Source organism: Delphinus delphis, chromosome 3 (genome assembly GCF_949987515.2).
Source record: "Delphinus delphis chromosome 3, mDelDel1.2, whole genome shotgun sequence".
In the NCBI taxonomy this organism is placed as follows: Eukaryota; Metazoa; Chordata; class Mammalia; order Artiodactyla; family Delphinidae; genus Delphinus; species Delphinus delphis.
Window position 1 is genome coordinate 11,226,628 of NC_082685.1, and position 11,514 is coordinate 11,238,141.

General features: G+C 55.6%; 2 protein-coding genes and 1 long non-coding RNA gene across 3 annotated transcripts; 2 read left to right on the forward strand and 1 right to left on the reverse strand.

Annotated features, from left to right (window-relative positions):
- Positions 1 to 109: 109 nt before the first annotated feature.
- On the reverse strand, positions 110 to 8,621 carry LOC132422845 (uncharacterized). The gene is made up of 3 exons (XR_009518892.1): positions 8,570 to 8,621; positions 3,767 to 3,889; positions 110 to 389 (listed from the first exon to the last, which is right to left on the reverse strand). It is a non-coding gene; the product is annotated as an uncharacterized lncRNA (long non-coding RNA).
- KLF1 (KLF transcription factor 1) lies at positions 4,345 to 7,644 on the forward strand. The gene is made up of 3 exons (XM_060007902.1): positions 4,345 to 4,431; positions 5,085 to 5,925; positions 7,113 to 7,644. The coding sequence occupies exons 1-3, from the start codon at positions 4,345 to 4,347 to the stop codon at positions 7,286 to 7,288; spliced, it is 1,104 nt and encodes a 367-aa protein (XP_059863885.1). The 3' UTR covers positions 7,289 to 7,644.
- On the forward strand, positions 8,613 to 11,375 carry DNASE2 (deoxyribonuclease 2, lysosomal). The gene is made up of 6 exons (XM_060007901.2): positions 8,613 to 9,163; positions 9,281 to 9,461; positions 9,553 to 9,631; positions 9,947 to 10,111; positions 10,203 to 10,400; positions 10,817 to 11,375. Exons 1-6 carry the CDS (start codon positions 9,069 to 9,071, stop codon positions 11,155 to 11,157), a joined length of 1,059 nt encoding a protein of 352 aa, XP_059863884.2. The 5' UTR covers positions 8,613 to 9,068; the 3' UTR covers positions 11,158 to 11,375.
- Positions 11,376 to 11,514: the final 139 nt, after the last annotated feature.

Consider the following 11,514-nt stretch of genomic DNA (forward strand, 5'->3'; position numbering starts at 1 on the left):
TTGTCTAATTGTAAGCTCGTGTAATGGTATTCTATGTGATCGTGTGTTTTTGTGGTACTGTGTGCATGACTCTTTTTTTAAATAATTTTTTCAGGGCTACTGATTTTTTTAAAATTTTTTGTTTTATTTTATTTTACTTATTTATTTATTTTTGGCTGTGTTGGGTCTTCATTCCTGCGTGAGGGCTTTTCTCTGGTTGCAGCGAGCGGGGGATACTCTTCGTTGTGGTACGCGGTTCTCTCACTGCGGTGGCTTCTCTTGTTGCAGAGTGCAGGCTCTAGGCGCGTGGGCTTCGGTAGTTGTGGCACGCAGGCTCCGTAGTTGTGGCGCACGGGCTTAGTTACTCCGCATGTGGGATCTTCCCGGACCAGGGCTCGAAGCCGTGTCCCCTGCATTGGCAGGCAGATTCTTAACCACTGTGCCACCAGAGAAGCCCCATGACTCTGTTTTGATGGCTTTCTCTGTAGATGCGGCTGTTATCTTTGTGAGAATATGACTAGATATTTTTGTGTATGTCTGGGCGATTGTATATAACTATATGTGTCCGTGTGATTTGGTCTATGTGTTGTGTGTGGTTGTGAGCTTGAGTATATAGCTGAGTGAGTGGCTATGCTCACCTAGATCACTTTTGCGAGCACTTGTGTGGTGTGCTTTCGAATCTGGATGCATCATGCTTGACCATCTCTGTATCTGAAAGTCACTCATCTACCATGACCGTGTCCATTTCCCAGTTGGGGAAAGGAAGGCTCAGAAAGCAGATTGGTCTTGCTCAAGGTCACAATGGACCAGGCCTCCTGCTTCCCAGGACAGACCCCTCCCTGCTCACCCAGGAACACCTCTTCCCACATAGACAGTCTGGGTAGTTGTGTGTGTAGAATGCTCTGTCTCACACATTGTGGCTAAGTATGATGGGAGTAACTGTGAGATTGTGTCTGAAGGTGATCACTAGCCTGCATGTCCCCAAGTGCCTGGGGCCTGGGTGTGTCCAGACTCTTCCACTTTCTGGGCCCTTCTTGCCCTTAATATCCAAATAAAATGATTTGAACTCTCTTCACTCAGTAGGGAGTCCATCACCACCCTGAATTGTCTGGGATTCTACATAACTCTTATTCTTCTGGACACCTCCCTCCGCCAGGAACCAATGGCCTCCCTCCTTCCATCCCTTCCTTTCACCAAAGCTCCCTGCCCTGGAGTTGTTGTGGATATTGGAGTTCTCTGTAGGGGGGTGTAGAGGGTGCTGACAGCATACACATTAGGAAACCCAAATTAAGGCTCAGGCCTTGCCACCCAGGGAAGTCTGTCATCCGTACTGGCTACCTGCTCCCAGAGGCCTTATCTCCCAGCCAGATGCCCACCCCTCCCCCCCGACCCTCAACCTCTTGCCTCACCTTTCAGAGCCAAACATGCCTGTTAGTGCTTTATCCTAAATCAAGGAGATGTCTCCCCAAGAGACACTCTGCTTTCTTCTCCAGGAAACCACTCTAATTTCAAACATTTTGTTTGATTGAAGTGAAATTCACATAACATAAAATGAACTTTTATTTTTTGGCTGTGCCGTGTGGCTTGCAGGATCTTGGTTCCCCGACCAGGGACTGAACCCCAGCCACAGCAGTGAAAGTGCTGAGTCCTAACCACTGGACCGCCAGGAAATTCCCTAAAATGAACCATTTAAAGTGTACAGTTCAGTGGCTTTTAGTATATTCACAATGTTGTGCAACCACCACCTCTATCTAGTTCCAGAACACTTCCATCACCCCTGAAAGGAGACCTTATACCCATTTAGCAGTCACTCCCCCATTTCCGCCTTCCCCCCCAGCCCCTGGCAACCACTAATCTTTCTGTCTCTGTGGATTTGCCTATCCTGGATATTTCATATAAGTGGAATCATATAATATGTGACATTTTGTAACTGGATTCTTTTATGTAGCATGTTTTTGAGGTTCATCCATGTTGTAACATGTATTAGAACTTCATTACTTTTTATAGCTGAATAATATTCCTTTCTATAGATGGACCACATTTTGTTTCCATCCGTTAATGGACATTTGGGTTGTTTCCACCTTTTAGCAACTGAAACTAATGCTACCGTGAACATTAGTATACACATACTTGATCCAGTACATGTTTTCAGTTCCCTTAGGTGTATACCTAGGAGTGAAATTGCTGGGTCATATGGTAACTCTGTGTTTAACTAATTGAAGAATCATCAAACTGTTTTCCACAGTAGCTGCACCACTTTGCATCCCCACCAGCAGTGTACGATGGTTCCAATTTCTCGGCATCCTCACCAACACTTGTTATTTTCCTTTTTTGTTGTTGTTAATAGCCATCCTAGTAGGTTTGTCGAGCTGATTTTTCTGATTTTTTTTTTTTTTTTTGCGGTACGCGGGCCTCTCACTGCTGTGGCCTCTCCCGTTGCGGAGCACAGGCTCCGGACGTGCAGGCTCAGTGGCCATGGCTCACGGGCCCAGCCGCTCCGCGGCATGTGGGATCTTCCCGGACCGGGGCACGAACCCATGTCCCCTGCAACGGCAGGCGGACTCTCAACCACTGTGCCACCAGGGAAGCCCTGTCGAGCTGATTTTTACATGACTCTTTTGCTCCCCCCACCCTTGTTGCACATGATAATTTTTTGTCTTTTTGTGTGATGCATTTATGCTGCACCAGCTCTGGTGATGTACCTCCATCTGGGTGAGGTTGTATGCCTTTCACTACCAGGGTGTCTGATTTCATGTTAGTGTGGTTGTGTTTGGGTGCGCCCCCTGTGGTTGTGCATTAGTAGTTCAGTTGTGTGACTAAATAATTATACACAGTATCAGAGACAGGTGGCTGTGACTATGTAAGGTTGTAGCGTGTGATCATGTCTGTGCCTGATGTATAACTGTGTGCCTGACTACATCAAAAGTGTGTTTGTGAATGGTTGTGTGGATGTGTTTTACACTTTTGTGTCTCAGGCTTCGTCTGTGTTTGATGGGATTGTGTGACTGCATCTTCTATAGTTCTGTGACGATATATCCAGGACTCTCCATGTGCCTGTTTGGTTGTGACTAAATCGTGTGCGTGACTGTGTGTGATTTGGGTAACTGTGTATGACTGTCAGCGCCTGATTATGAATTCTATGTCTGAGGGATTGTGTGACTGTAACATCATGTAACCAACGTAGTGGATGGTTGTTTTTGTGCCTGAGAATTGTACGTCTGTGCATGGTCTACGTGACACACAGACACACAAGTATTTGTGCAGGGACTATATGGGGTGTGTGACTTAGGGACCAGGGGATTTGTGTCATTATGTAATTGCATAGTGAGTGTGTGTGTGTGTGTGTGTGTGTGTGTGTGTGTGTGACTATGAACTATGTGTCTGTGATGTGTGTCTGTGTCACCCACCTGGACTCCCTTGGTACCACGGTCTCTGGTGCGGAACCTCAGATTCCCTCCCCCATGTGGGGTAGAAATCAAGAAGCAGCCAGGTCTCCTGCAGGTCAGGTATTTCCTATGGCCCGATCCAACCTTCCCATGCCACGCAGGAGAGGGAGTCACCTCCTCCTTCCCAGCCCCCATCACGCTGGAGCAGCTCTAGTTGCGCCAGCCTCAGCCTCCATGCAGCTACACTCCCTGCAATGCCGCCTGGGTTGGGGGGGTGTCCACGGTAGACAGTGACGGCTGATTGGCAGGGGCCTCTCCTGCCACTGGGCTCAGACCTGGGAGCTCACTACCCAGGAAATTTAAAACCGAGTTAATTCCCAGCCCCCAGCCCTCGCACTCACCAGGGACAGAGCCTTGGCTCTTCTGGGTCCCCACCTGATAGCAGCCTCCAACATCTGGGGAGTCTGATAATGCTTGGCCTGGCAGGGAGCTCATGCCAAGTCCCGCCATCAGCACAGCTGCTCCTGTTTATGGGGAAGGGGAGAGCTGCAAGGTCCTGGTCAGGGGCAAGGGGGTCTTGAAGCTCCTTCCCAGAATCCCCATTCTGCCTGTCATCCCTTCTCCAGGAAGGTAACTGAGAACAGACTCCAAGTTTCTCCTTCTTTGGGAACCCAGTGCCTCACTTTGCCCAACCCTTGAACCCCCAGCCCCTGAACCCCCAGCCCCTGAACCCCCAGCCCCTGAACATCTGATTGGCTTTGGATACAGGATCAGTCTTTAAGGCTCAGCCCCAAACAGGCCTAGGCGAAGTCTGTTCCCCCAGAAACAGTGACCCCCGCCTTTGCCTGCCCCTTATCAGGGGCTGCAGCCAATCAGCTGAGGGCAGAGAGGAGCCCTCCAAGGGGCCATCAGAGCCTCAGAGCCCACGAGGCCGCCAAAGGAGAGGAGGCCTGAGCCCCAGGGTGGGCACCAGCCAGCCATGGCTGCAGCGGAGACCGCCTTGCCCTCCATCAGCACGCTGACCACCCTGGGCCCCTTCTTGGACACACAGGAAGACTTCCTCAAGGTGGGGCCAGTGGGGTCTAGATGGGCTGCCAGGGGCTCCGGGCCCAGGCCGCAGAGCTGGGGGATCAGGTCTGAATATTGCCTTGGAATTCAGAGACCTGGTCGGCACTGGGTGTCCTCAGTGCCGGCCAGGGGTCTGAACTCGTTCTAAGGGCCGATTTCTGTCATAGAAAACTGAGGCTGGGAACTGAACAACTCAGGGATCTAGGCTCAGTGAGACACCCCCAGATATCAGAGGGAAATGGCAGATGTGTCTAGGGGACATCCAGGAATTAATCTTGGAATTAATCTTGCTGGGGGACAGGGAAGAAGAGGAAGATTCTTGGGGGAAACTGAGGCAAGGCTGAGCCTCCCCCAGCCTTCCATTCTTGACTCTGCCACCCCTTCCCCCTTGCCTGAGTGTGGCTCCAGATAATGTAAGCCTTATCTCCTGTCTCCAGCCTGACCGACAGACCTCTGTCTCTGGAGCTGAGGTGGTGGGGGGAGGGGGGAAGGACAATGTGAGGGACAGACTGACATGACAGACAAGCAAACAAGACCCCTTTACTGAGCCTCTAGCCAGTCTGCCCCCATCAGGGCATCCGGCCCCCACCGTCTCCGGGCAGGATATCCTGGTGTCCACTGAAACTTCGTGCTACCGGCTCCCTCCCACAGTGGTGGCGCTCTGAAGAGGTGCAGGACTTGGGCCCAGGCCCCCCCGACCCCACAGGGCCACCCCTTCACGTGAGGCCTGAGTTGGAGGACACGCCCGGGGAGGACGAAGACGATGAGAGGGACGCGGCTACCCCCTGGGACCTGGATCTCCTCCTCACCAACTTTCCGTGCCCAGAGCCGGGCACCGCGCCCCAGACCTGCGTCCCCCAGACTTGCGCTCTGGCGCCTGGCGAAGGTTCCGGGGTGCAATTCCCACTGCCGCCCGAGACTCTGGGCGCGTACGCGGGCGGCCCGGGGCTGGTGGCTGGGCTCTTGGGTCCCGAGGAGCACCCGGGCTGGGCGCGCGCGACCCCACGAACCCCGGCTCCCGATGCCTTCGTGGGCCCAGCCCTGATTCCAGCCCCCGAGCCCAAGGCGCTGCCGCTGCAGCCGATGTACCCGGGACCGGGTGCGGGTTCCTCCAGCAGCTATTTCCCCCGGACGGGGCTTTCAGTGCCTGCAGCGCCGGGAGCCCCCTACGGGCTGCTGTCCGGGTACCCTGCGCTGTACCCGATGCCGCAGTACCAAGGGCACTTCCAGCTCTTCCGAGGGCTCCAGGCTCCGGCGCCCGGTCCCGCCACGCCCCACTCCTTCCTGAGTTGTCTAGGGCCCGGGACGACGGGTGCAGGACTCGGGGGGACCACAGGAGACCCAGGAGGGACCGCGGAGGCCGCGCCACCCAAGCGCAGCAGGCGATCGTGGGCGCGCAAGAGGCAGGCTGCGCACACGTGCACGCACCCGGGCTGCGGCAAGAGCTACACCAAGAGCTCTCACCTGAAGGCGCATCTACGCACGCACACAGGTGAGGGGGCAGGGCCCGGTGCAGGGGCGGGGCTGGGTGGGACCTTGGGAGCCTAGAGCTGCAGAGGAGCTGGAAACTGGGAGCAAGGGGCGGGGCTAAAGCAAAGTCTCGGAGCAAAAGGCTGGGCAGAAGGAGCTGGGGACGAGTCTGGAACATCAGGAGCCGGATGGGAAGTAGTGCGGAAGGCATGTGGGGACGGAGAGAGGACATGGAGAACCTGGGAAGCATTTCAAGGAACCGAGGGCTAAGACCTGGGCCAGGGACGGGCCGAAGAGCAGAAAGCCAGGCGAGATGTGTAGGGGCCGGGGCTAGAGGAGGGACTGCGGGGAGAGGACAGCTCGAAATACCAGGGGCGGGGCCAAAGACCCAGGGTTCAGTTTTGGGGCAAGCGGGAACGGAGTTAGGTGTTCTGGGGTGGTAGCCAGGAGTATACAGAGTGGGTTGCTTGGTTAGACTGTAGGGGGCGTGCTGGAGCTCAGGAGAGTTAGTTTCAGGGGCCCGACGCAGAGGCAGATCCTGGAGAGCAAAGGGAAATGGCTGGGAAATACAGGAGGGTAGGCATAGGAGAAGCCGGGTCCCGAGGAGCCAAAGACAGGGGAGGGGACGTGGAACAGAGGCGGGGAGGAGGAGGAATGAGGCCTATGCATAGGGGTCCGCTCAGAGGATGGGGCCACGTGTACAGACCCCTCCAGGAACGCAGGGAGGAGGGGCCACGTCTAGCAGGGGGAGAGCATGATCACTGGGGACAGGGCCTGGAACACCAGGTGGATTTCGGGGCTCAAGGGCCAAGGCCAGGGACAGGATTGGGCAGCAGCTTGAGGGTCCCCTGGTGCAAAGGAGGGGCTGGGACATAGGGGCAGTGCCAAAGGACGAAGATTGTGGCAGCATTAGGACGCAGGGGCAGGGTACCGGGCACAGGAAGTAGGGCTAGTAGTGTAGAGGGCGCGACTTGTGACCAGGAAGTGAAGAGGGGCCTGGCGCCAGCAGGCACAGAAGAAGAAGGGTCGGGGTAGCAGAGGCCGGTCCTGGGTACAGATTCAGACCCTCCCCGAGAGTGAGTGCCTCCTTAAACGTCACGACCTAGGCGCCTCACTTGCCTCACCCTAGTCTCGGCCAAGGCTAGGAGGGAGGACTCTGGGACCAGGTGTGGGGGACAGTGGCTCTCAAGGCTTCCTCGTCCCCCCCAGGGGAGAAGCCATACGCCTGCACGTGGGATGGCTGTGGCTGGAGGTTCGCGCGCTCCGACGAGCTGACCCGTCACTACCGAAAGCACACCGGTCAGCGTCCCTTCCGCTGCCAGCTCTGTTCGCGTGCTTTTTCGCGCTCGGATCATCTGGCCTTGCACATGAAGCGTCATCTCTGAGCCCCGCCCAGGCACTTGGACCTTTTCTGGGGACTGGGGTGAGAACAAGAACGGATCCAGGCACGGTGGTTTTCCCTCGGATGAACCCTCGTCTGGACTCTTGGGCCCACAGATCCACCAAGGACTGGCCCATAGACAGACCTGGGGGAGCCTCCAGCAGAAGTTCCCACATGTCCTTGACCAAAGGGAGCCGCAGTCACACACGGTCATGCAGACCGAGCGAGATAGACCGCCAAATAAACGGACTCAGGTGGATACTTAGATACTTCTGACAAAGAGACAGACCCTCAGAGAGCTGGACCATCAGGCCAGCTCACAGGTGGCCCTAGACAACGGAGGTGTTGTGCGGTGAGGCTTCCCAGAGACCCTGGTTCTAGAAGAAGGCTTCACGCTGTGACTCCTGAAGCTCCAGATAGCGGCTGGCATTGCTGTGAATGGTTACGGGTCTCGTAAAAATGCTCCTCCCAGATAAAGCTTCAGTGTTGGTCTGAATTTGTGGGTTTTGGGTGTGGAAGTTGGGAAGAAGCTTAACCCCAGAGGTGATATTGGGGAGCCATACACACACTACACCCTCCTCTCCTAAAACTGGGCAACCCTCCTCAGGCACTTGCAGCCGGTCCTTCCCCCACCCCAAGGTCAGGCTACATTGTCCCTGTCTCCTGCCTCGAAACCCAGACACATTCACAGGGACCATCTTCCTCCACTTAAGAATCCTCAGCCCCGGGGGCTTCCCTAGTGGTACAGTGATTAAGAATCCACCTGCCAATGCAGGGGACACGGGTTGGAGCCCTGGTGGGGGAAGATCCCACATGCCGCGGAGCAACTAAGCCCAAGGGCCACAACTACTGAGCCCGCGCTTTAGAGCCCGCGAGCCACAACTACCGAGACTGCGTGCTGCAACTATTGAAGCCCGCACGCCTAGAGCAGGTGCCCCGCAACGAAAAGCCATCGCAATGAGAAGCCCGCGCTCGGCAAAGAAGAGTAGCTCCCGCTCACCGCAACTAGAGTAAAGCTCACGCGCAGCAACGAAAACCCAACGCAGCCAAAAAAAAAAAAAAAAAAAAAAATCCTCAGCCGGGTCCCAGAGCCCCGTCATCCTTCACCCTGTCATCATCCGAAGTGACCCCTTGGCTAGCTCAGCGACGGTGGCAGGGGCTGGGGGGAACGTGCAGAATGAAAAGGGGGAGGACCAGGAGGGCAAGCGCCCTTTAAGGGAGCAAAAATCACAAGAGTTGGACCTCAGGCTATAAGGCAGGAAAGGAAAAAAAAATCCAAATTTACCTCTGACGGAGAAGCCAGGGGAGGAGCGAGGTTCAGCGGAAGAGTGTTGATTGGGATTAGCCAGAATTGAAAGAGACGGAGGCGGGGCCTGCTGGAGGGGCGTGGGCTGTGATTGGCCAGGAGTAGAGCCGGAGGCCGGACACTGGAAACCACCTGGCCATGAGAGGCCGTGTCTGGGCCGAGCCAGAGCGTGGAGCCTATCAGGGACTAGTCTGCCGGAAGCAGGAGGAGGCCCCAGGCTGGCCGGGTCGGGGGCGGAGCCTGCAGGGAGTGACTGTATGGAAGAAAGCCGAGCCCTCTAGAGGATTCTTGACTACCTGTTCAAACCTCTGCTTCTCACCTCGTGGGCGGAGTCTCCATCCTTGTGATGCCTGGGCCTGGGTTCCCAGGCGGGTTTGGGGAAGTGAAAGTCACCAGAGGCCGGGTCTGGCCCAGCTCGTGACCCTGCGCCTTGCGGTCCCGACACAGATTTCTAGATCCCAGCTAGAGCTCTGAGCTCATGGACGCCCTGAGTTTGCTGCTGTCGGCCGCGCTGCTCTGGGTCCCTGTAGGGACCCTGACCTGCTACGGGGACTCGGGGCAGCCTGTGGACTGGTGAGTGCGCGGGAGCCGACCATCCCTCCAGGGCCGCATTGGGGATTGCTGCGTTCCTAGGTGAAGACTGGGGTTCCTTCTCTTCTCCCGCTATTCTGTCCATTTCCTAACCTCCAGGTTCGTCGTCTACAAGCTGCCGGCCCACACAGGGCCCGGAGATGCGGCGCAGAGGGGGCTGCGGTACAAGTACTTAGACGAAGACTCAGGGGGCTGGCGCGACGGTGCGGGGCTCATCAGCAGCTCCACGGGGGCCGTGGGCCGCAGCCTGCTGCCGCTGTACCGAAACACCACCAGCCAGGTGAAGACGCCCCCGGCGGAACCAGGGGTGGGACTCTAGGGTGGGCCCAACTTGGGGGAACCTTCACGTTGCCCCTGTCCATCATCCCCAGCTCGCCTTTCTACTCTACAATGACCAACCGCCTCGATCCAGCGGGTCTCAGGACTCTTCCAGCCGTGGGCACACGAAGGGTGAGGCCAGACTGGGGACTGGGGAAGAGTTCTGGTTTCCCTGTGCATTTCCCTGAGCTAACCCATGAGTTGCCAGGGGGGTGAGGGTGGGCTGTTCTGTCAGGCCCTAGCCATCTGTTTCCTTATTTTAAATCAACACTGTCCTTCTTCTGGACTATGAGAATCGATGGCTGTGGAAACTGAGCTCAGCGGTGGTTCTGACACTGCCCACTGGTCCTGTGGTCCAGGCCCCCTACAGACTGAGTGTTCCTGGGTTGCACATGTGCTCGCTGGGATGCCTCAAGCAGTCCCCCTGATCTCCAGTTTCTGGTTCAGGTGTGCTGCTCCTGGACCAAGAAGGGGGCTTCTGGTTGATCCACAGCGTTCCGAACTTCCCTCCACCTGCCTCCTCTGCTGCGTACAGCTGGCCTCCTAGTGCCCGGAACTATGGGCAGACCCTGATCTGTGTATCTTTTCCTCTCACCCAGTTCCTGGATATCAGTGAGTGGAGACGGGGAGGCAGGGTGAGTCCCTGATTCCCAGGCTAGAATCTTGGAACAGTCCCTCGTTTTCTTCTCCCCTTGCCCTCCAGGCAGACAGCTGACCTACACCTATCCCCTCGTGTATGACCATAGGCTGGAAGGGGACTTCGCCCAGAAATTCCCCCACCTGGAGGAGGTAGTCAAGGGCCATCATGTTCGCCAGGGACCATGGAACAGCAGTGTAACACTCACATCAAACAAAGGACACGTGTTCCAGAGCTTTGCCAAATTTGGAAACTTTGGAGATGGTGAGCCTTGAGGTTGACAGTTGGAGAACTTTTTCTGCAGAGGGGGGGTCTGGTGTGTCCATGGCTGAGGGCAGGTCATGGTTAGGGACTAGAACACCTTGGAGTCATAATCACATGAGAGGTAAACAACCAATATACCTGTGTTCAAATGTTGGTTTCTGACTGTGTGATACACGATTTAACCAGGGCCTCAACTTACCTTTTTGAAAAATGGGAATAATGGTATCAACTTTAAAGGGCTGTTGAGTGGCATGATGCATATAAAGCATTTAGTAAGGGCTGTTAGTCTTAATGTTATAATCCCCCAGATTGCCAGGGATTGATAACTGAGGAAACAGCTCAGAGATGGGAAGTGGCCTAGGGAATCCCTAGCAGTGATCCTGACCCTGTCCATGTCCTCTCTCCATCTTCTGCAGACCTGTACTCTGGCTGGTTGGTGGAAGCCCTTGGCAGTGACCTACAGGTCCAGTTCTGGCAAAGATCTTCTGGCATCCTGCCCTCCAACTGCTCTGGGGTCCAGCACGTACTGGATGTGACCCAGACAGCCTTCCCTGGGCTAGCTGGGCCAGCCTTCAATGCCACAGAAGACCATTCCAAGTGGTGTGTAGCCCCAGAAAGGCCCTGGGCCTGTGTGGGTGACATGAATCGGAACAAAAGAGAGGAGCACCGGGGTGGGGGCACACTGTGTGCCCAGCTGCCCGCCCTCTGGAAGGCCTTCCAGCCTCTGGTGAAGGCATGGGAGCCCTGTGGAAAGTAGAGCAGGGCCTTCTCTCTAGGAAGCCCAGCAGAGCATATAAGAGCTAAGGCTCAGGGGCCAGTTTGGACTTCAGTTTGAATCTATTTAGTCTCTTCCTATCTGTTTGGCCTTAATCATGTGCCTTAACCTCTCTGTGACTCAGTCTACTCATCTGCAAAATGGGAATCATAACACCTCACTCAGGATTGTTGAGGAATAAAAAGAAATGGGTAAATGAGGCTGTTAGTCTTTTCTTCAGGTGGGCACTGGGACTCAGAACAGCACTGCAGTTTGCTGAGGGTCTGGGGGCAGCTGGCACATAGGTGAGACACAAAGTGGGACCACAAGGAAGGGCCAACCAAGACTCACCTCCCCTCT